This window comes from Manis pentadactyla, chromosome 15 (genome assembly GCF_030020395.1).
Source record: "Manis pentadactyla isolate mManPen7 chromosome 15, mManPen7.hap1, whole genome shotgun sequence".
Classification (NCBI taxonomy): domain Eukaryota; kingdom Metazoa; phylum Chordata; class Mammalia; order Pholidota; family Manidae; genus Manis; species Manis pentadactyla.
The window spans coordinates 44,554,102-44,577,132 of NC_080033.1; the positions used below are offsets into that span (position 1 = coordinate 44,554,102).

General features: G+C 38.7%; 1 protein-coding gene across 2 annotated transcripts in view; it reads left to right on the top strand.

Annotated features, from left to right (window-relative positions):
* Positions 1 to 1,385: 1,385 nt before the first annotated feature.
* Positions 1,386 to 23,031, top strand: part of LPCAT2 (lysophosphatidylcholine acyltransferase 2) — a 65,498-nt gene continuing 43,852 nt past the window's right edge. The window contains exons 1-8 of one of the 2 annotated variants that reach the window (XM_036881020.2): positions 1,386 to 2,256; positions 5,363 to 5,502; positions 7,992 to 8,209; positions 9,461 to 9,573; positions 11,551 to 11,611; positions 12,467 to 12,525; positions 13,935 to 13,969; positions 16,975 to 17,029. In XM_036881020.2, coding sequence (XP_036736915.1) covers positions 2,086 to 2,256; positions 5,363 to 5,502; positions 7,992 to 8,209; positions 9,461 to 9,573; positions 11,551 to 11,611; positions 12,467 to 12,525; positions 13,935 to 13,969; positions 16,975 to 17,029 — 852 coding nt within the window. In that variant the 5' untranslated portion in view covers positions 1,386 to 2,085. Of the gene's footprint in view, positions 2,257 to 5,362; positions 5,503 to 7,991; positions 8,210 to 9,460; positions 9,574 to 11,550; positions 11,612 to 12,466; positions 12,526 to 13,934; positions 13,970 to 16,974; positions 17,030 to 23,031 lie in introns of those variants that run through there. The other variant, XM_057493283.1, reaches the window with a different exon arrangement.

Genomic DNA, 23,031 nt, shown 5'->3' on the forward strand with positions numbered 1-23,031 from the left:
GGCCAAAGACGACCTGAAGGAAGAGCTCTAGCCTTCAGTCCAGAGACTCCATCAGCAGCATTACCTTCCACTGCCCCAAAGCCACCCGAAGTAAACACAGCTGGGGGAGAAATATGTGTGCTTTCTAAACACAGCTGCTATTAATGAGTAAACTCCTTGGCCCTCCTTCCCACCAGATGGCTGACCCCAACCCCTCCTCTATAGAGAGTCTGGAGCTGCTGCCAAACAGACATGTAAGGCCTGGGATTATTTTAGACGCCCCTTCTCCCCCTGCTAGGCTCCAGGCCTCTCTCTCATGGTGGGGCTGGCAGGGGAGGGGTGAAGGATGGTCAGGGCCCTTGAGGTGATTTTGGTTATCTTTCCTCCTCTTGTGTTCTGCCCAACAGCTTAGTTCCTGGCTAATGACCCACAAGGGTCTGCCAGCTGCTCCTTGATCCCAAAGTTGGGGAATTTTATATCAATGGCTGTAATACACTAATTTTCTCTGTTACACCAAGAAAATTCAGCTTCTCCGTAACATAATAACTAAAAGTTGCCATCTCTTGAGTACTTTTCTATGAACACTACACATGCCTTATTTAATTTTTACCACAATCCTATGGAGTTGGAATCAATCTTTTCCCATTCCTAAATGAGGATACAAGCTCAGAGAGGTCAGGTGAGTAGCCGAAAGCCATACATCTATCTGGTGGGGTTGGAAGATTCTGACTCTATAACAGGTAGGTTTGAAGGAGCAGCTGTCCCAGGGCCCAAACTCAGATTTTCATCCTGGCCTACAGCCTGCTGTGAGCAGTTAATCAGTAAGAATAAGTCATTAACCATCTCCATACTCAGATTCTCAGCCACTCAGGGTTTGACCAACTGGTCTGTGGGAAAAATGAAAGTTCCTATGGCCAGAATCCTCACCTGACCTTAAACTACTTGATGATATAATTGGCCTGCTATGCTAATACTTTCACACATATTAGCAATGAGCTATTATTGACTGAGTCCGAATATAAAGAGCTCTACCCAGTGCTCTGGGTGGAGGCAGAGACAGGTGGATTGTGGATCTGCAGACTGCTGGATGCAGATGTGATCCTAGTGCTCGACCTGCCACTGGGAGAATAAAGCCAGATATAAACACTTTTGCCCCAAGAACATTCCATTGTCATTTCTTGGTCTCACAGAAATCATAGTGATCTTGCACAGGGCTGAAACCCTCAGATAAGACAGGTTTCAGGGCTTGGGAAAAATCCCTCTTCTCCCTTTCCCCAACCAGCACCCACACAGGACCAGATAAGTCCTTGAACTTCCTCAGGGTGACGTGGAGCCACAGCCCAAGTCATTTCCCTTTTGGGGCCAGGTTCCTCATCTGGTGTGGAGGGAAATAGTTTTTTGTTTTTGTTTTTGTTTTTGTTTTGCAGCTCAGTTTTCCTTTGGAGAACTGTCGGTCCATGTTTTGAGTAGAACAGATTGGACTCCTCCTGCCAATTTCTACATCAGTCAGGACTCTTTCAGCTGTAATTAACAAACATCCAAGTCAGACTGGCTTAAGCAAAACAAAACATACAACAGAAATAAAACACATTAAACAAAATCCACCCTGGATATATTAACTTAATGGAACAGGCCAGGGCGGGGGTTGCTGGACTCAGGTTCTGTTATCTGGGTTCTGTTTCTCCCCACTTTACAGAAGGGACCAACTGAGGCTCATGGAGACAGGGATTTGGCCAACTACACAGAGCCAGTAAACGAGATTGGCAGTACAGGCCCGCCAGGCCTTAAAGCAAAGAACTCTGCCTAAACTCGCTCATTGGACGTATCGCTCAGAAGGGAAAACATTCACCTCCAAGTGGACGGAGCTACGGTACCAAAGAGGACGAGCCAGATACCTAAAAGGTGGGGCTAGAGCTCCGGGGATGGGGCCGGCGTCGGAGGGGCGGGGCGCGGCCAGCCGGCGTCTAGGTAACTGGCGCCTGCGCAGAGGCCCCGAAGCGGCGCCGGTGGCCGGGACTCCTGGGAGGCTTCTGCACAGCCTCGCCGGCGGAGCTCGCTCTTGCGCCGCATCAGTCCCTTCGGTCCAGCCCGACGCGCGGCTCGGCCATGAACCGATGCGCGGAAGCGGCGGCAGTGGCGGCCACGGTGCCAGGCGCGGGCGTCGGAAACGCCGGGCTGCGGCCGCCCATGGTGCCCCGCCAGGCGTCCTTCTTCCCGCCGCCGGTGCCCAACCCTTTCGTGCAGCAGACGCGGATGGGCGCTGCCAGGCGCATCCAGGTGAGGGCGAGGTCTGCGACAGGGAGGGATCCGGTGAGGGGCACAGATCTGAGAGGAAGCCGACCCAGGTGGGGGGCGTGGGCCCGAGCGGAGGCAGATGCCGGCCAGGGGCGTGGATCTGACCGAGGAGGTGGGTCTGACAAACGGGGCGGATCCAGGTGAGTGGCGCTGTTCTTGAGACAGGAAGCAGACCCCCTTGAGGGGTGTAAGTCTGACGAGGGAGGCAAATCCAAGAGAGGTGTAGGGTCCTACAGGGGCGGTGGTCTGAGGGAGGCATGGATGTGACAGGGGAGGTGTCTGAGGGGGCCACTAGTCTGGAAACAAAGCTCTGAGGAGGAAAGAGGTGCAGATCTGAGAGGGGAGGGCTTTTGAAGGGGCCGTGAGTCTGCAAGGGGCAGAATGTGCCCTTGGAGGACGGTCTGAGAGTGTATGTGAAAAGGGAAAATGCAAAGACCGTGTGGGTCTGAAAGAAAGGTGCTAAACAGGAGGATGCTGAGCAGGGCACTGGCCGAGGAGGGGGAATGCCATGCTGAGAGGGGCCAATGAATCTGTGAGGACTTCGGCTTGAGTTTGTGAGAGTGCAGTAGGTGGCCACTCTACCACAGGAGACTGGGTCTGGGCAAGTTTTGTTTGTTTGTTTGTTTTGCTTTAGGGTAGGAGAGAGATGGTCTGGGATGGGTTGAATGAGAGAAGAAGTTAGAGAGCCCAGGCACCTGGACTTGGAACGAGTAAGGCCGGATGATCTAACTGAGCAGGGGTATCAAGGTCAGGAAACCAGAATTAAGGAAAAGGGATAATGTGGATCAGTTTATGGTGTTCAAGAGTTTTTGGTCCTGAATCAGACAGCCCTCACCCGAATATTTCCTACCAGATTCAAGGATGAGAAGTAGCCCAGACTTTTTTCCACTGTTAAAAATTGGCTATATACCAAAAGGAGGTTTCCTTTCCTTTTTCTTGTAAAGTGCTCCTTTTACCATTAGCAGTTACACTGACTCTTTGGACTTCCTCTTTGGTGGAGTTAGTGATCAAAGAACAAGATAGACTGTGCAAGCCATGTTTGTCCTGTGTGTTCTGCATGGGAGAAAAAAAATGGTTTTGATGTTCTCCTGTCCACGTCACACATTTCTTTCCTTTGGATCAGAAATACTGTGATTTTTGCATAGCCTTCTTGTATCCACTGAGACCATTGTCCTCTACTATGGAAGGTGCCGGACTAAGCCTCATGGCTGGTGGTTAAAGTAGTGGCAGATGGGTGTGGAGAAGGGTGTGAGAGATGACGAGGAAGATAATGCAGTAGTACCTCTTTATAAAGAAATAAAATGTTTAAAAATTGAATCTTTGCCTTTAAATGGGCAGATGTTCCCTTTGTATCTTAAAACTTCTGAAACACTTCTAAGCACATTGACTGTCATTAAAGATTCATTTTTTTGTCTGATTTAATCAAATCAGCCATACTTAAATGAAAATATGTCCCTTCATTTGGCTTCATATTTTGGAGGGAGGATCAAGTGGCATATTTGTAACTATTTATATTGCACCCAGAGTAAATCATGAAGGTTTTTTTTTTTTTTTATATCATGACCCATTACTGCTTAAAGAACATGTCCGCATAACTCTACAAGAGCTCTTAATGGAATGATCACTACTCTTAGAAGATCTGTTCAGGCCCTCCCATTTAATAGTTGTATGCTTTTAGCCAAATCACTTAACCTCTCTGAACTTCATTTCCATCGTCTATCAAGTTGAAATTTATAATACATCAAAGGAGGGTTAAAATTAAGTGAGATAATGTGTGAAAGAATTTGGCATTGTTTGCTGATCTTAATATTGATAGTTATCTTACGTTATTTGTTGTCTACAAATTGTATACTGTACCTAAACTTGCTTCTTAGATTGATTGGAATTAAATATAGTCTGGGTATTGGTTTTTGTTTTTTTTTAATTAAAAAGCCATATAGACCAGAGATACCAAAGATGTTTCAACAGCTTGAAAGGTCTGGGCAAAGGGAAGAGTTAAATAGACAAGACTGAAAAACAGCGTTGTCTGATGATCCAGTTTAAAAGACAGATATACTTTCATTTAAGCATGACTTAATGTGATTAATCCAGGCTAAATCTTGAATGATGACCAATGTCTTGCTGAAAGACTCTTGTCCTGTTTGCCTCTCATTATAGGGCTCAGCTTTGCCCTTCCCCTTCTCTTTTTGACTATTTAAGGTCTGTTACTTAGTGGCATAGAAAAAGGTAGCCTAGCTTTCATTTCCTCAATAGAATATGTAATTGAAATGAGTGTTTGGTAGCAACTGTGGGATTATTTACCATACCAAATTTATTTGTTCCATATCTACTATGCCAGGCACAATGTTAGCCTCTGGAGATAAAGCAAACCATTTAATAACTGTGATCTTAAGCAATTTAGCTTAACTCTTTGTGCCCATTTCTTTCTTGTGAGTCAAACAATTTAACATTGTAAGAATCAAATGAGTTACTACATGCCAAGTGCTTAGAGTGCCTGGTACATAGTAAGCATTTGGTATTATTTGCTATTCTTATTTATTTAGTTTTCATTCTTCTTATGGATTTTTTATTTTCACTTTTTCCTTCTCCATCTTCTTATTGTTAGTTATAAAGGCCTAGAGGGTGTATGAAATAATGCAATTACTTCTTCATACTCTAATGCCCTTAATACCGCTCCTTCCTCTTACAGCTCTTAAAAAGCTATTTCCCCCTCTTGCCTTGCTAGCTTCTGCTTGTCTTTTCAAGACTATTCACCCTCAACGCCTCCAGGAAGCCTTTCCTACCTTTTCTGTTCCTACACTCCCTGCTCCACCCCCCCCCCCATCATCCATTCTCTTACCTTGATATGCAGATTAAGTTGTACCTGGTTTCTTCACTGTTCTTTTGCTACATAGTGGGCTTTGTGAGACCAGATATCATGTTTTATTTTTCTTTGTGCCTAGATCCACATCTGGTGCAGGAAAATGCCCAATTCCTCCTCGAGGGAATGCGTGAATAACATAAAACTTTCCTCTTACATGTGTCTGTTTGATAGCTACAGTGCTAAAATAATGTCCATTCATCTACTTTTGTCAACTTTGACTTTCAGAATTACTTTCTTGGAATCATTCTGCTTCCAATTCGTGCCTTACTGCTTGCATTAATTTTACTGCTGGCATGGCCATTTGCTGCAATTTCAACAGTGTGCTGTCCTGAAAAGCCGAACCACCCAATAACTGGTTGGAGGAGGTAAGAAATAATTATGTCTAAATGTCAGGTAAATCAAAATAAGGAAGCATTTATCATAGTTTAGTCAGTGATACAAAGTTTTACCTAACTGCTATGTACTCCTTTTAATAATTTAGTTGTATCAGACAAAACTATTCAGAATTTATCGTATGGGTTATTGCCAAAAAGCAATAAATCCCTGTTTCTGAAAAACCCAGTCAATATATCTGGTACCTTTTTAGCTGAAAAATACCTGACTTTCTTTTGCTTTTCCTCAGTTTTCACACTTGCAGTTTTCACAATACATACTCTTGGGAGTAGTATTATTAAGTGGGTCGATTATAGTATATTAATTCATTACTTTAGTGATTATTAATGGCCATTTAATTCCTAATTGGTATAGCCTAGCTTTTAAAAATATTAGCATGGGGGCCGAATGGAACTGCTTCTCAAGGCATTCACCTAGTTAGCGCAGGTATTAGAAAATAGACTGATTATGAATGAATGAACAAAGTTACCGGTAAAAGGTCATTCCTGTTAGGCAGAACTACCCTGTTGTCATGTGTATGACCTGAAAGTGAAGGCTTTTAAGGTAGGCTCCTTGGATTCATAGAAATACACAGATGGGTTTTAGGGCACTGTTGATTTCTCTTAAATTGGACCCTTAAAACTGTACATTTTTAAATGTATGCAATCATCTATCCTTTTTTACCCAAATCTCAAATAAGAATAAAACTTTGAGAACCACTGCTCTAGAATCTTGTTAAGAAACATGCAGTTTGCTCTTCAATGTTCTAGTGATCAAATGTCAATGTTAAACACAAGGCTGGTTTGCAGTAGAACGGAATCCAAGGCTGGCAGTGCCTCCAGAGAACGCATTCATGGCCCTGCAGTCCTTGCAAATCACGTTCCTCTGCTTTATAACTCAAGATTGCTTGTCATAAAAACTTTGAAATTGTTTTCTTAACTCACCAATTTCTTTCAGTTATCTTTGGTTTCTATCGTCAATGGCTTATGAAAACCTAGGACGATGAAAGTCAGAGAGCAGATATAATAAATTTAGAAAAGAAAATTCTGCTTTTGTCAATGAGACAAGTGTATCTAACTGCTCTCAGTTAACATGGAAGCTATTATGCAGCACCAAACTTTCAGCCATTTTAAAACATGTAAATAGAAGTGTTTAATGACTCTGAATATGGCATATTTGGAATGTAGTTGTCATAATCTATGTCATTCTAAATTAAAAATAGGAGGCATGGAAATTCAGTGAAGGGGTTAGCTTATTTTCCTTACATAAATAGACATCTCAACTCTAAACTAAAGGGAAGAAGGGAAGATACAGCCATTTCCCTGTGGAAATATACTTTGGCTTTCTGTGATCTCACTTCTCCTTACTGTGAAATATAAGTCAGAGAAACTTCCTCAGTAGTTGCTTAAGAGCTCCTCACTGTATTATTACAAGATTGTTGAGAGAATTAGCTAGGAAGCCCATTTTTTTTAAAGCTGTCATTAGCTGTCCTGTGGGAAATACACTTATTTTATTATTCATGAGAATCTCTATCCTTGTTCACATACCATGTTGTCTATCCTGTGTTTGCATTTCTAGGGGTATGTTTTTGATTTCATCCTTCATTGAGCTTATCAGTGCCAGAGACTGGATCTTTCTTATCATGTGTGTCCAGCACAATTCCTGGCACAGTTTGATCAATTAAATAGTCTTTAATGACAGATTCTTTTTAAAAAGTAAACAATTTGATTTCTGGAATTAAGTGCATCTCTGTTCCAAGGAAATGAGGTGGTGAATTTACTACTTAAGATTCTTGGTGACGTCTAAGCTATAATGATACAGGTAACAAGCCTTACTTTAAAAAACTTATTCCTATAATAACTCTGAGGACAGTTTCAGCATGAGAGTTCTAAAAGCGTTTTGGGAGATAATATCTTTGTTATATAAATGTAGATTCCCAAGGAGACTCCTTGGTAGAAAAGTACCAAATTGGATTTCTCAGAAGGGATGCATGTTGAAAATTCACTCTTTTCATTTTAAATTCACAGAATAATGGGGCCACTTTTTAACCATATGTCTTTGGTAAAATGTACTTTTCTGTGCCTCAGTTTTCTCATCTGTGAAATGGGGATAACAATAAATAATATCTACTTCATGAAATTGGGCTGAGGATTAAAAAATCAAAATACCTTAAGTATTTAGAATAGTGCCTGGCAGAAAGAGCTCCACGTAAGTGTTGTCTATTCCTCTTGGCTCCTGTTTTTTTTTTTTTTTTTACTTAAGTAAGATGATATATTGAAGGATGGAAGATGGAGAAAATACACGTGTTTATGAAAGGGCACTGGAGTATAATAGTTTATTTCCTATAGCAAGAAGTAAAATAATAGGTCTTGGCTCCTGTTTTTAGGTGACATGTTCGGACACTTTATGTTGTAGAGTAAAGCCCTGCTGTTAGATGTAATTGGCAAATCTAATTACATCTTGTTTATGTTTATTTCCAAAGGAAAATTACTCACCCAGTTTTGAAGTTTCTGGGTCAGGCCATATTCTTTTCAATGGGATTTATAGTTACTGTGAAAGGAAAGATCGCAAGTCCTGTGGAAGCACCAATTTTTGTTGTTGCCCCTCATTCAACATTCTTTGATGGAATTGCCTGTGTCACTGCTGGGTTACCTTCTATGGTATCTCGATATGAGAACGTGCAGGTCCCTCTGATTGGCAGTAAGTACTTGTAAAATAATATAATAAAATATTTTCATGCTCATGCTTTAAAAATATTATATATAGTGTATTGGTAGACTTCAAAGCAACTTTAAGATAATAAAACACTTCAGATTTTCTTTCTATATATTTAAAGAATGAATTTATGAAAGAAGAGTAGATACTTCCCTATCTGTACCCTTATAATTTTATATAAATCTTATTTTGATTGCTGTCCCATCACCTCCTTCTGTACTTATACACAGAAAAACCAGCCTTCAAACACCCAAAATGCTTGATTTGTTTTGAGAGAGTTTAACCAAAGTATTTGGTTGCTCTATCATGAATTTCTCAACAGGGTATTAGGCTGATAAATGTGCCACGTCTTCCCCTAACTCTGTTTTCTTCATTACTGCCCCCAAATCTCTGTGAGGGGCCCATATGTAACTTTGAAAATTATGATGTGGAACAATAAATGCTTCCTGCCATAAAAAATAATGAAGCAAGTGAAATGTCTGTCCCACCGATACCTTGGTCTCTCCCTAAGGTCTTGGTCTCCAAGAAACTGCTCCCAGTTGTCCCAAGGTTATTTTGAGGATCAAGTGATTAGAGAGTGGTATGAAAGTTGCCTGATATAGTCCTACTACTCTGGAGAAATAATAGTTCTAAAAGCTTTGTCATTCAGCTAAGACTTTTTTTCAGTGTAACCACCTTGCTTTGTGTAATATGGAATTTCCCTGAAAAGTAGTTTAGCAATCAATTTTTGGTAAATTTAAGTTTATTTTGCACATGCTAGGAAGCTACCTACTTAGAAGACTATTGTGTGGAAAATGTCAGTAAAATGAGAAATAACTGCCCCCAGTCATGTGTGCTATGAATTTACATAATCAGTTTTCAGAATATTCCTAAAATAAAGCAAGATAATCTTACAGTATATTCCAAAGGCTTAATGTCAATCGAAGAGAAAGAGAAAATAGCATTTGGGAGTTTTGCGTTTAGGGAGAAAGTTATACTTGCTTCTATTCATATTCTTGTTGCTAGATTCTCTTAAATCAATGGGATAGTTTTAGGTATAAATATCCACCTTATCTTTTGAAACTGGGAACTACATTCTAATAAGTTTTGAATTAGAGATCTTTTTTTTAAGTTGTTCTCTTTGATTTGTTATATTTTAATTACCCATAAATTTTGTTTTATGACTTATCTAGTATCATTGTCATGGCAGTTTTAGCCAAAAAATGACTTGTTTATGACTTTTCATTTGTTTTAAAGGAATATTACGAGCTGTGCAACCAGTGCTTGTGTCCCGTGTAGATCCGGATTCTCGAAAAAACACAATAAATGAGATAATAAGGCGAGCAACATCAGGAGGGGAATGGCCCCAGGTAAACACAGTAGATGTTCATTTAAGTATATCCTGCGTTTATTTATTGTACATTTGCAAATACATATGCCTTTGGATCCACAGATAGCAGTATCTGGAGACATCTTTGCTAGATGTCTTTAGCCTAATAGAAGCAGAAGAAATGAATTAACGAAGTCCTCATAACTAAGAAGTTAAGAATTCTCTTCTCCATGAGAATTGTTCTTCCCCATGAGACAATCCATGGAATTAAATGTATCATTCTTTTTCTTTCTTCAAACTCTTTGAACCAATTTTTACTCTGTGTCATTAAAAGTAGTTCTCTGCCTCTGAATGTGTTTACTATTTTAAAGACAAGATGCTAAAGCTCAGTTATACTCCACAATATAATGGGTTTACAGAAAAGGTGATAAAGATTTTTAATAATCTCTGAAGTATATTTAGACCGTGCTTTGCAGTTCATGGCACATCAGAATCACCTGTAGAACTTTTCCGAACTTTCCCACCTCACCTGCCCCTTCCCCTGGAATGTCTTTTGAAGGGAAGGGAAGGGAAGGGCAGCACTTACGGGCTTAAGAAAGCCTACTGGGCGATTCTGAAAAGTACCCCTCTACCTTGGCCCAGGTGAAAACAAATGAGTCTGATGGAGCTAACAGCCCTGCAGTAATCTGGCCAGCCACCGTGATGTGTACTACCAAGAGGCCTATGACCAACCAGGAGGTTTTAAAAACCAACACATATGAGGAATGATTTAAAAAGTGTCTGGGAGGAAATGATATTTGGAATAGGGTTTTGATTTTTCTCTTTGGATCCAAGAACTATATCTATTTCTGGTAGGTGAAAGTTAACAAGTAGATAGGTTTCAGCTCATTTTGCTCATCTTAAGGAACTTTCTGTCCAGAGGTAGAATGGCCTGATTTGTAGTCCTTCTCTGGAATTTTCAGGTATTGTGGCTAAGCAACCACTCAGGTGAGATATTGTAGAAAAAATTCAAGCATTAGAAATGCTAAATGACTTTTCTTGCCCTTCCAGCTCAGATTTTATGATTTACTGTATATCCATGCATTGTTAATAGTATAGCCATAGAATTTCCACTGAATGGATTGTATCTGATATTGTACATGATTGTGATAGGAAACCCATGTTTTAAGTAATGCATAAATAAAACCCATGTTTTATTTAACCCATAAATCCATGAGGATGGAGTTGTATCTATTCATAATTTTTATTTTACAAATAACCTATTATTATGGCAATTTACCTAACATTTTCCCTCTCTACTATAAAATGTATGTACTAACTAAATACAGATACTAACTGCTGTGAGTACAGGGATTTATTTTATGTACATAGCAATCTGTTCATTGCTAAATCTAAGAACTTCAGAAAATCAACCTACTATTCTATTCAGCTCATGGGGAAATAGTCTGTGCTGCATGTCTTTCACTCTAAAAACAAAGTAATATGTTAAAAGCTATAAATAATTCCTCAAAAAAGGGCAATAAATTGTATTCCATATGTCAATTTATTCAAGTAGACATGAAGCATATTGTAAGCATTTCCTCCTTTTGCCTCTTTACATCCCTAAACCACATGTTGTAGGAATAAGTATCATTTAATGGGAAAACTGAAACAGAAGTAGGAATTGATTTTGTTAAGGATGGATAGCAGTAGAAGAAAGAACTTTGGCTATGACTTGTGGTCTACACCTTTAAAAAGTTTATTCAGGTCATGAGCATCATCGTTTAGAAATATTTCTAAGTATATTCTCTATTCAAAGCTTTAATCCATTTTTACATTCTTTTAATGGTCAGACTACACTTCTTTTAGAGGAAAACTAAATAATCTGATTCTCACTTTGATTAGAATCAAGCATTAGACTTTTATTTCATTTTTGTTTTATAAGAATTGGCAGCTATTTGTGAAGTCATAAGAAAGCGGCTAAAAAAGTAATCTATTAATTAGACTGAAATATTAAATCTATTCCTTTTCTTCCAAGATACTAGTTTTTCCAGAAGGTACTTGTACTAATCGTTCCTGTTTGATTACTTTTAAACCAGGTGAGATAAATTAAATTATGTATTTGACAAAGTAGTATGGGAGATTTCTCAAATGATTTGATAGTAATACATAAAATACCTTGCTAATTTGCTTTGAACATCTCTAATTTTCCAATAAAAAGTTTTTAACATTGTGAATTTACTTTCTCTTTTAGTATCATAACCCCTTCTTCCCTGGAGTGTCCTTAGATATATGTGTTGGGGTGGGGAGGGTGCACATGAGAATTTGAGCAAAAACCACTGGCAGATTTTTCTTTGCCTCCAAGGACTCCCTCACAGACCCCTGGGGTCCTATGTCATCAAGTAGAAAACCTATTTCAGTTATTATAATACCTTCTGAGGTTCATTCCTTTTTTAATATGATGAAATCATGAACCTCAGAGTAATGCATAATTTCATATATAACTTCATAGTGACTGGTAATACTTCAAAATGTGTTCGTATTGACTGCTAGAAGGCTCAGAGCCAAAGTCAGAGCTCACTTCTAGTGTGTAGGACAGTTCCTGCTTTAAGCATTTGGTTTCATCTAGAGTTTCTTATTTTCTCTTTGTCCTGATTTTGTCATTACTTTTTTTTTATCATGTTGAAAATAAATATTTGGAAAATGAAAACAGTTGAGATGTAAATAATGAAATATTTTAAGTAACTTAGGCACATCTAATATTTTGCTTGCATAATTCTGAATTTTAAACATGTTTCATTTTGGTAAACACTAAGGATTTACTGACATTGAGCAAACAGTTTATGTGTACTCTTAAAACAGTCTTTGTGTACCATTTAGTGTTCATTTTTTTCTTTATTGTAAAACCTGTCTTCATATAATGAATATGTTGTAAAATTTCAATGTGGTTATAGGTGCCTTCATTCCAGGAGTTCCAGTGCAGCCAGTCCTCCTCAGATACCCAAACAAGCTGGTAAGCATAGTGCTTTATTATGGGAAGAATTTGGAAGATTCCAAACAGCACTTTTGGAGTGGGCCACTTTTGAAATCAAAAGGCATGAATGTATAAATGGTGGGAGCAGACGGGTAGACTCATTTTCCTCACCACATGTAATTTTGAAAGTTTGAAAGATAGGCACATATTTGTTGATACCAATGTTTTATACTGTTTTTGCTGATACTAAGCTACAGGAAGACATCTCCTAAGCTTCTGCTCACTGCAGGATGCAGGGTCTCATTAGACTGGACATTAGAAAACTTGCATAAATTTATGATGTTCATTAAGCCTAGAAGGAAACTTTTCCTGATTCAGTGGTCATTACTGATGGAGAATGATTGAAGTAGCAGTATAGGCTTGGGGTTTAATTACTGGCTCAGTACTTAACTGGCTGTGGACTTTTGGCAAGTAGCTTAAATAAGAAAATATCTGAAAAGAACCTCTCATCCTATGAAAAGTCCACAGTTGGCTCAGGGAATAGTCTCTTCTGCTCCAGCTAATAGATACATTGTCTTCTAGATTTTGATTATGCCACCATTTTCTTAAAGGAATGGGGTTTTTTTTGAGGATATTTTGGTTCTGAGAAGAACTTGCTTTTCTAGAGAACTTACATAAAAAGGTAGAAGGTAATTAACTATCTTGATCAATTCAACTTTCTATCCCGTGGCTGGTTTCTCAACATTGGACAAATATAGTTAAAATCTATCAAAGTTTTATGCATTACATTTCTGCCTATGGGTTTGCATTTGTCATTAATTCAAATTGTTTCACTATGCATTACTTTAGTCTTTTCCCCCAAATAACCCTTTTATTTATTTATTTATTTTTGAGAACTGAATAATTATCCAGATATGTTCAGATTAGGAGAAAAATACCTAAACATGCACAGTAATTTCTTAGAAATTCAGAGCAACTTATGTAACGGACAAGTGCCACAGATAAATGAATGGGCAGGCTATGTTCCAATAAAACTTTATCAAAAGAAAATTCAGAGCAACTTAATTCCATAAAAAGGGCATTACATATGTAAAACAGACCTTTGCTATGTATATATATAATCCGAGAACCGAATTCTCAGATTATATATCTAAGAATCCAAAAGTCCACATTGTATTTGGATTATATAACCAGAAGTCTACAACTAGGAAGTACTGAGCCAATAATTAAGCGCCAAGCCTATCCCAGATGTATGCTATGTATATACATAAAATCCAAGATGAGTTCCCTGTTGTTTAGCAATAATAATAATAATATGCTTGTTTTGTTTTTCAACATACTGCTTTTAATCCAGAATGTATGTGACTACCAATATTAAAATAAGATTTTTGTTTTATTTTATATTGTTTTCCTCTAAACTCACAGCTTAAATACTTTTGTTATTACAGGATACTGTGACTTGGACTTGGCAAGGATATACATTGTAAGTTGCTTATATCTATTATTAGTTATATACATTTTATTCTAATGAAGAAAAAGATAATTTATTCCTTCTTTAAAAGCCTTATTTTTGTAAAAGTAAAGATTTCTGATCAGATCCTTAAATCTTGTAACTGGTAAGTCTGAAGAGAGCGTGACCATCCTGCCCATCTACCCACAGCGTCTCCCACGTGCAGGGTTCAGTTGTCTGTCCTGGTCTAATGGGTCTCAAGTATTTATCTACCGTTCTTGACATTTCAGTGACTTAGTTTGCATCATACTTAACTTTGATTTTGTAGTTTCATTTCCATTGCAGATATAGCATTATCTAGTGTCTCCATCGTTGTTTTACTATATTGGTTTAAGCAGTCCAGAGCACTTTAGTCATCTGGCCTGAAATAGTTGTGATGTGTCTGATTTGAGTTGAGAAAATAGCTAAGCAAGCTTAAAGTTCCAATCTTGGATTTTAAAAGCATAGGAATCAGCAGTTTCTATAAACATTTAAGAGAGGATTACAGTTTCACTATTAAGCAAGCTGAAGTGAAATAGGCCTTTAAAAAATTAAAAAAAAAACAGAACATGTAGAATCTGACTCTCTCTCCAGAAGAGCTTTTGTTTAGTTGCCTATGGATAAGTCTGAGCCTGCTTACATTTTGGTGACAGCCATATGAGCACCTGGATTTGAGCACTTGCCCAAGGGCTTATCCAGGATTGCCTTTTGATACTGTTACATAAGAGTTCAGATAACACTGTGATAGAAAGGTGACAGCCACTTGGAAATATTTAAAAGGAAATCATCATTTGCCCTCAAGAGTATCTGTGGGCTCCTTAGATGCCTTTCAAACAATCCAAACAACTGCGGAAACTCAGTTGTTGTTTTTTTATACTGCATACTTACTTTCTCCACTTTGTGTGTGTGAACTGCTTTGAAATAATAAATTTAAATCAGAATAGGTCACTGATGGGCCAGTTACATGTGTTTAGGTTTCAGTAGCATCTAAGACATTAATGTTCCTGTTATGCTTCAGTCTTAGGTAGTTAAAGTTAAAAAAAATGATACCAAAAATAAAGAACATAAATTGTAAGGGATATCCAGGCATTATATTATCTTTAACTCTTCAGGAAATCAATTTATTCATTTGGCTAGAATACATGTCTCATGTCACTACTGATTTTGAATTTCTGGTTTTCAGCTTTTATGAAAGGGGAAGTCAGGAAAACATTAGTATGAGAGCATTTTAGAAAAAGAAATGCCTAAAAATTGGGTGGGTAGTGTATTTATATTTCCTGAGGTGTGTCCTCCTTGGGGCCTTCCCAAGTTAAGTTCCGTATGGAGACAGGGATGTTGGGCTCACTGTGCAGCCAGCAGGCTCTCCCTAATAGGCAGAGCGGGTTTGCAGCAGTCCCGGTAGATGTGGAGGTCAAATAGGAGAAGGCTTTTCTGGAAGGAGGATCAGGGATAGAAAAAAGAGTGGTTTAGTTAACCTAGCTTTCTAATCTGGAAAGTATGTAATAAAGGGAAAAAGAAAATAGGAGAGAGAATTCAGAAAAGAAAGAGAGGGAAGAAAATATTTTTGGAGTTAAAGCTTTCTTAGGACTTATAAACAAACTCAGATTCTTGAAAAGGCACAACTTTTGTCCAAATGCCATGCATCACTTACTTACCTGTGGTAACTCTCATTTCCACCTTTATCTTCTGATCTACTTCGTGGTATGTTTAGTACTGCGTGTGTTATGTCTAAATCAGTTTTCTCAATTGCTCCTGCTCCAAGTGCTGCTGTAGACCCACACTCAAAAGAGATCCTACACCGAAGCAGACATCCTAGGGGAGAGGAGTAATAAAAAAGTAAAAAAAAAAAAGCGTGGAGAAAGGGCAGCTATGGAAAGCCTTCTGTGTCAGTCTACGAAGTGATGTTTGGTTTGTGTGTAGTGTGGACGACACAAGTTTAATGAGATCATATGTGTGATTTCATTTTTTTTAACAGCATTCGGAATTTTCAGGACAGAAGTATCCAAATCACTGAATTCCAAAACCTTATTTAAATAATGAAAGAACAGTTTACTTTATGGTAGATGATATGGATTAACTCTGTTGGCTTGGGGTCGATATTAAAAGATTTTTTTTCCCTTTCAGATGAAAGATTTGAGAAGCAATACTTGTATATTAACAATTGATAATTAATTATGGAATTGTAAATTTGTTTCCCTAAATTCCCTGTCTTAAGTAAGTTCTTCCAAGTAATTTTTATAGTTAAATCATATTTTAATTTCTTAATAGTAAAAAATAGTTTGGTTAGTTGTTTTCTTAAACACGGAGACTAATCTTTGCCAGATTTCTGGCTCATCTATCTAGATGAGGCTCAATAAGACCCTATAGAAATCCCATCCAGAGAGTCTAAATATGTACCAGAAAGCTGCAAGTAGGGACAACTATTTCAAAAATTACTTTTGAAAACATTGGTTGTAACCACTTTAAAGAAAGCCTTTGTTTAGCTTTATAATGAAATTTGAAACTTTTTAGAAAATGTCCCCATAATTGAAACATTTATTAGTAACTGAGACAATTATGATAAAGTTTCTGCTTTTACGGAAAGACCCATTGCTTTTTTTTTTTACATATCAGAAAGAATTGAAAATATAATATATTACTCAGGAGTTTTCCTAGGAATACATTTATGTGTGTTAATATGTGGCCTTGTATAATTTCTAGGAACTTAGGCCCATGAGTCTGAGTTTTCAGGAAGACTTCAAACATGGGCTTTAGTCTACTGAACTGTGGCTCTGACTTATAAACACATATTTGGTGTTAACATTTGGTGATTTGACTTTTGAACATCAAGAATAATTGTCTATGCTCAAAGAGTATTATAGCTGCAGTGCAGCATTTATACATGCAAACTGTATATGAAGCGTGATGTGGGGAAGTGTGTGTAAAGAAAAGATTTTTCAGTAACATTCCATGACACTAGAATCACTCTGTAAAGGTGGCCTTCTCTTTTTTCATTTCAGCATTCAGCTTTGTGTGCTTACTTGCTGCCAGCCATTCACAAAGGTGGAAGTTGAGGTAAGTCATTCAAAATGCACCCTTGGAATTGGAGATCTGGCCTTTCCTTTTATTTTGAATTTCTAGTCTAGAGAGACCAGTAAAAGTTGGACATCAGATCACTATCTTCAGAATAAGCCCTGGTCTTCTGCAAATTGCGTATCTAAACCAAGGCTGTCAGCATTAGCCCTTAGAATTATGTCAAGTTCTTCTAGGAATCCAATGCATCCCCATCTTGGATGGCCAGATTTGCATCACCTGTTCCTATCTTTTTATTCCTTTTAATGCTGACCTCTGCCAAGTTGAATGGTATGCCTTCATCTCCTGACAGAAGGAGCCACAAAAGCTGGTGGAGCCCCACAACTCCTTTATGTGGGTTGGGTTTGGGGGAGAGGCGCAGAAGTCTGAAGCCCTCACTTTTGGAATCATTTTGCACGTGGAATGCCTGAGATCATATCTGGGAGGCAGCTCATATCATCATTCACAGGACACACTTTCTGTTTGAGTTGAAGAGGCATACAGGGAGTGGGGAAATGATTAGATCTTTCTGAGAATTCTGAACAGATTTTTAAGACTCAAAGTTGGTTCCAGAAGATTCTAGGAATGTTGTGGAATGAACCCCTGATTTCTGAATCTAGTTGGTGTTCAGCATACCCTCAGGTAGCTTCTGAAGACACAGGGTCAGAATAGTGGGTCCCCAGCCCCTTGCCTGGGTTTTCCAATTGCATCCATGGATTGCATAATGAAAACCCTAAGTTTGCATGTGTAATTCAGCGTGGGTTACACATGCTGAGTGGAGGCCAGTGCTCTAAGTGATGGGATTGTGGAATTTAACCCACAAGAATACTGTTTTACTTTGTTGGATAGCTCAGTCATTTAGCTATTTAGAGGTTGTCGGCAATACCAAATGACATAAGGGGGCAAAGTATATTTCATAATGAGATTAACTTAAGTGAAATTTTTCTTGAGGCCTTAGCTGTCTGCCTGCCTTGAAAATATCTGTTTATTAATGATATGTCACACCTTCCCACTTTTAAAAACAGCTCAGTGTTCCTCACTGTGGCCTTTAAAAAACACTAGTTTTTGGAATATACTTAGATATTTCTAGAAAAAAAACTGATCTGTGTCCTAGGAAGTTTAGGAAGTGCCAGAGTAAACGAAATGAATCAGATTTCTTTTCTCAGGACTTCTCAGTGCCTTTGAAATTTTGACCACAGAACCTCTTTTGCTCTGGATACCTCCTAGAACCAGTGTGCCATAGGATACATTTTGGGACACACTGTTGGGAGAAATATTGTATTATTTCTAAGTACTCTGAGCACTGCTTTTCCTTCTTTACTAGCTGCTCAGATAGTCTAGCCCCGTTTTCTTTCTCTGAAAAAAAACCAAGAAAAGCCGTACTTAAAAGAGCCATGCCATCTTCTCTGCAAATTTGGAAGATACCGAATAGACACAGCCATATGCTCCACGTACATATGTTTGCTGTCACTTCCTCTAAATTTACCCCTCTTTATCTAAAACAAGATCTAGTGACAGATTGTGGAAATGGACACAGAGCTGTACTTTTTTTGTCTAGTATATGTGTCAGCGGTCAAACTGCATTACGACAGAGACAGAGGTATGCAAATTCCTCATTTTTTTGCCCTAACCACTATTACCACATTTCCTTTCCATGTCACAGCTTGCATTGTTTCCTTCTTTCTTTTCAGTTATAGTATTTGCATTCCCCAGCTGTTTCTTAGACCTGTTTGGATAACATTTTCTGGCAAAGAAAAAAATGTACGCTTTGTTCGATAACTTCTCAAACAAAATGGCTTCCAACCAGTTTAAAACAGCTGGATCGGTAGGGATTTGACGATTAGAATTGGGGTGCGGGTAAGAGGATGGGAATTGTGGACTTCAAATTCAGTTTTCATATTTTAATTATGTTTGTTTTAGATTTAGGATGCTACCTTTCACCCAGGGGACTCCTAACTACTTTACGATTTTAGAGTATTTTAATTCCCCACTGTTTGAATGTAACTGAAAAATGTCTCCCAGCAGCCCACCAGGTACTAAGTATATCCACGTCCCAGCTCAAGACTCTCAGGAGCTGAGCACGTCTCTGGGGTACCAGCGTTTCCAGCATGTCTGAGGAAGCCCATCCTGAGCTATCCCCTAGGTGGCTGAGTTAGAACCCTCTAACTAAGAGTGCATTTAGTCACATCGATTTCAGTTGTTTTGGTTGTTTGCAAACATCCTCCTTTCTTTCCTTTTTTTTCAAATTGATGGAATCCTAGTTAGTATTGTAACATATATTTTTAGAACTTCTTGAGTATTAGGTAAATCTAATTCAAGATGTATGATTCAAGAATATGGTCTTAGTTTTATGGTTTTTTATAAAATAAACTTTGAGTGATTAGTTAAAGGGCTCTTTTAGACACTGCTCTGGGGAGTCACAGGACATGTCGGTATATTCAAGGCTCTGTCCTTTAGTGTCACATGCCTCCCTCATTAATGATAACTATTAAACATTTTAATTACCAAAATCATTGGATATATAAAATCTAGGAATGTAATGTTAAAGAATATTTTCTTACCTCTTCCCACCTCCCTCTCTGCCTTCCTGACACAGACTTATTTCTGGAAAGGTTATTTTCTTGACTCTTGACTCTTAAAAATACAATAAGTTCCAAACCTCATGCCCTGTGTAATGGATCTTTCGGCATCCTTGAACAACGATGCCATGTGTGTCTACAGGATGGTTCTACTGAAAGTCATTCTTTAAATCATACTGTGGCATCGTGGGTGTGCTTAAGGAGTCTTTTAGTGATTGCTTTTATTGGACAACTACTTAAGTATGCCTTAATAAGCATCTGGCTTGGGGCATGGGAAATAAGATAGGTAGTAGGAACATCCCAAAATATGACATAAATTAAGAGCCTGCTAGTCATCTCATGAAACAGAATATTTGCAGAGTCAGACTATGTAGCAATATGGAGTAGCAGCTGATTTATGATGGAAACATGGCATTCACATCGACTGTACAGCCAGTTTCCTTCTTCACAGGCTATATCTGTTTTCATTCAAATCATGTCAACTTTAAAGTCATCCATTATAATATAGATATAAAAATAATTTTTCTGTAGGCATGCAGACATATTTTGCTTTAGGAAAATTCCTTTGCAAACCTTATAGTGGGCTTCTGGTGGCTGGTATTAGGCCTACAGTACTTTATGGTAGGCAATTCATCACTTTAAGTAATAGGAAGGCATTTTTTTTTCACTAAAATATTTTTTATGGTTTAGGAAAAGATTGTTGAGTGTTATGATCAAAGCCTACAAGTATATATCACTTTGTAAATCTCCAAAGAGCTAACTACTTAGGGAAGGTTCAAATACACTTATATAGTTTATTTAAGTATGTAAGTACACTAAAATGATTTATAGTTTTGAACCTGAAATGGGCCTTTATAAAGCCCCCATCACACAAATACACACACACACACACACCCAACATATGCACTTGTTCTAACAAAGCTAATTTCTCCTGGCACTTGGTATAATTCTGGAATTGGTAAGCAGTAGTAGAGAAATAGAGTGTTAAAAAAAAGAGTATTATTTGGGGTTTTCATTCCAATTCTGCCACTACCTGCCTGTATGTGCTTGAGCATATTACTTAAACCTCTCTAAGCCTATGTTCTCATTGGTAAAATGGGGGTAATAACGCTGATTTGATAGAGTTGTGAGGATTTAATAAGTTTACTTATGTGCTGGCATGTGCTAAATGCTCAATAAGCATTATCTTTTATTTCCCTTATCATTAGACTTTTCTGTTCTTTTGGAAAGGAAGTTGCAAATGTTATTCGTAAATGCCTCCCTTCTTTTACATTTTCTCTTTTTGAAGACTTAAATCATGAGAATCATAGGATAAGTAGAACTGCAGTTCTCAGGTCAGCCTATTAAAATTCTTCTGTTACTTTGAAAATATTGAGATAGTATAATCACTCATCAATCTTCCTCCTCATAATCATGTGTTTAGTAGAAAGGAAGGTACTCAATCGTTCAGGAAACAATGAATAAAGCTGTTTCACTGGTCTTTAGTATTCATGCAAAGGACTGCCTCTGGATAACAGAGAGCCTTAGAAACAGGCTGAGGAATTTTGACTTTATTTTGCAGGCAGTCTAAGGCCCTGGGACAGGTGGGATGCTCTGGGATGGAAAGCATAAACAAGCACTGGTATGGGAAACATGTCAGTTAGTCTCCTACTCATCTGGGACAGGGTGGTGCAGGGTAGCGTGGTGAAGGAGTCGAGAACATTGACGTGAGGAGGCGAACAGAGTGTGGAGCCAGTCTCGGGGGCAGTGCACACCCAGGTTTGATAGTTGGTCTATAAAATAGCCTGATACCAGGCAGATTAACAAGATGAAAAGTATACAGATTTATCAATGTTTAATAGTATATATACAAGGGCATCACTGGGAATAAAAAGTGTGAATACCCGCAAAAGTGGTGAGATTTGAGAACTTCTATACCATCTTACCAAAGGGAGGGTGTGGGGGCATATCAGCCACATGAGGGAGGGTAAGTGATCTTTAGGAAGGATAGATGGGAAATATGGTTGTGTGTGATAAAGTGTGTCTGGGAGTGAGTACTAGTCCCCCTCCTCTGATTAGCGTCAATCTTTCCTGGCTGATGAAGCTCCCCAGATGGGATTCACGACAACTGAGTTCCTATGAGAGGATCTGACTAGGCATATTAAAGAAGTTCAGAGAAAGCCCTCTCCCTGCATTTGCTGTTTTTCAAGTTGCCCTCAGTCAAAATAACCAATATACACCAAAGTGTCATATCTCAGGGCAGCATGCCCTGAACTCCTTCACTGTCTTCTTTCTAAAGTTGGAAGTGAAGCGCCATTGAGATACAAGTGGAATTGCAACCTGAGAAGTATGGGCCACATTTGAAACAGTGGAATGTGATGGCAGGAGATCAGGAACGGGTGATGCCAAAGGGCTGCCAGGCAGCAGCGAGGTTCCATTCAAGTTAAGGAACTCCATCCTCGCCCATCATATAGACATTAAGGGAAGAAACTCAGTATAAAGATCACATCTTTTGGCACACCTGCATGATTAAAAAGATAACCGATCTTCAGCAATATAAACAAAAAACTTCTTGGAAAAACAGCCTTTTTGTTTGGAGGCAGTGCGGTTCACCTTGGGAAAATAACTTAATTTTCAAGCAGCTATGATGACCCTATGGAACGTAACATGAGCTGAACATTGTTGAAGCCGCGACTCATAAGATTTTGCACCTTTGTTTAGCCTCCATTGGCAGGATCAGGAGAGGGGACCAAGGAACTGTGGTGAGCACCATGGGCATGGCAAAAATTGAGAGTCTGGGTGACAGGCCACATGAAGTGTCTGACTCCCCAAGTCCAGTGTTACCAGGAGGGATAAGTAGGTCCTAAGAGTGAACATCAGGTTCCTGAGTCTATGCAGAACCAGGTTAGGGGAGATATAAACACTAATAGATGATGAATGGAAACTGAAGACCTTGTCAGAACAGGAAATAGGAGCCAATGTCTGTCTTTGCAGCTGAGGTGGAGTCGAGCAGAATACCTGTGGCCAGGTGAAAGGGCTGTGGGGTTAGGCTGGGCCGTCAGTGTAGAGATGGAAATAAAGGTGGAAAGGAAAACTGAGCTGTGGGTGGAGAGAGAGTATTACCCGACAGCAGTCATGTTGTCTCTTTGGTTGGTCTTCCTTCCCGGAAAAAGGGTATGTTCATGCTGTGAGCCTTGAATGACTTTGTCCAAAACAGAAATGTGATACACAAGGCAAGGTCTTATCCAGAGAGAAGTGACTTTTTATTAGAATTCCACTGACTTCCTTCTCAGGATGCATGGGGATTTCTAAGGCCCATGAAGGTCAAACCCAGACTTTTAATTATTTTGTCCCCTCTGTGAAGTTTTTTTTTCCTCAAAAATAAAATGCCATGCTAATATGAGAGTTATTAAAAATTATTTTATGGAAAATATTACCTGCACTAAA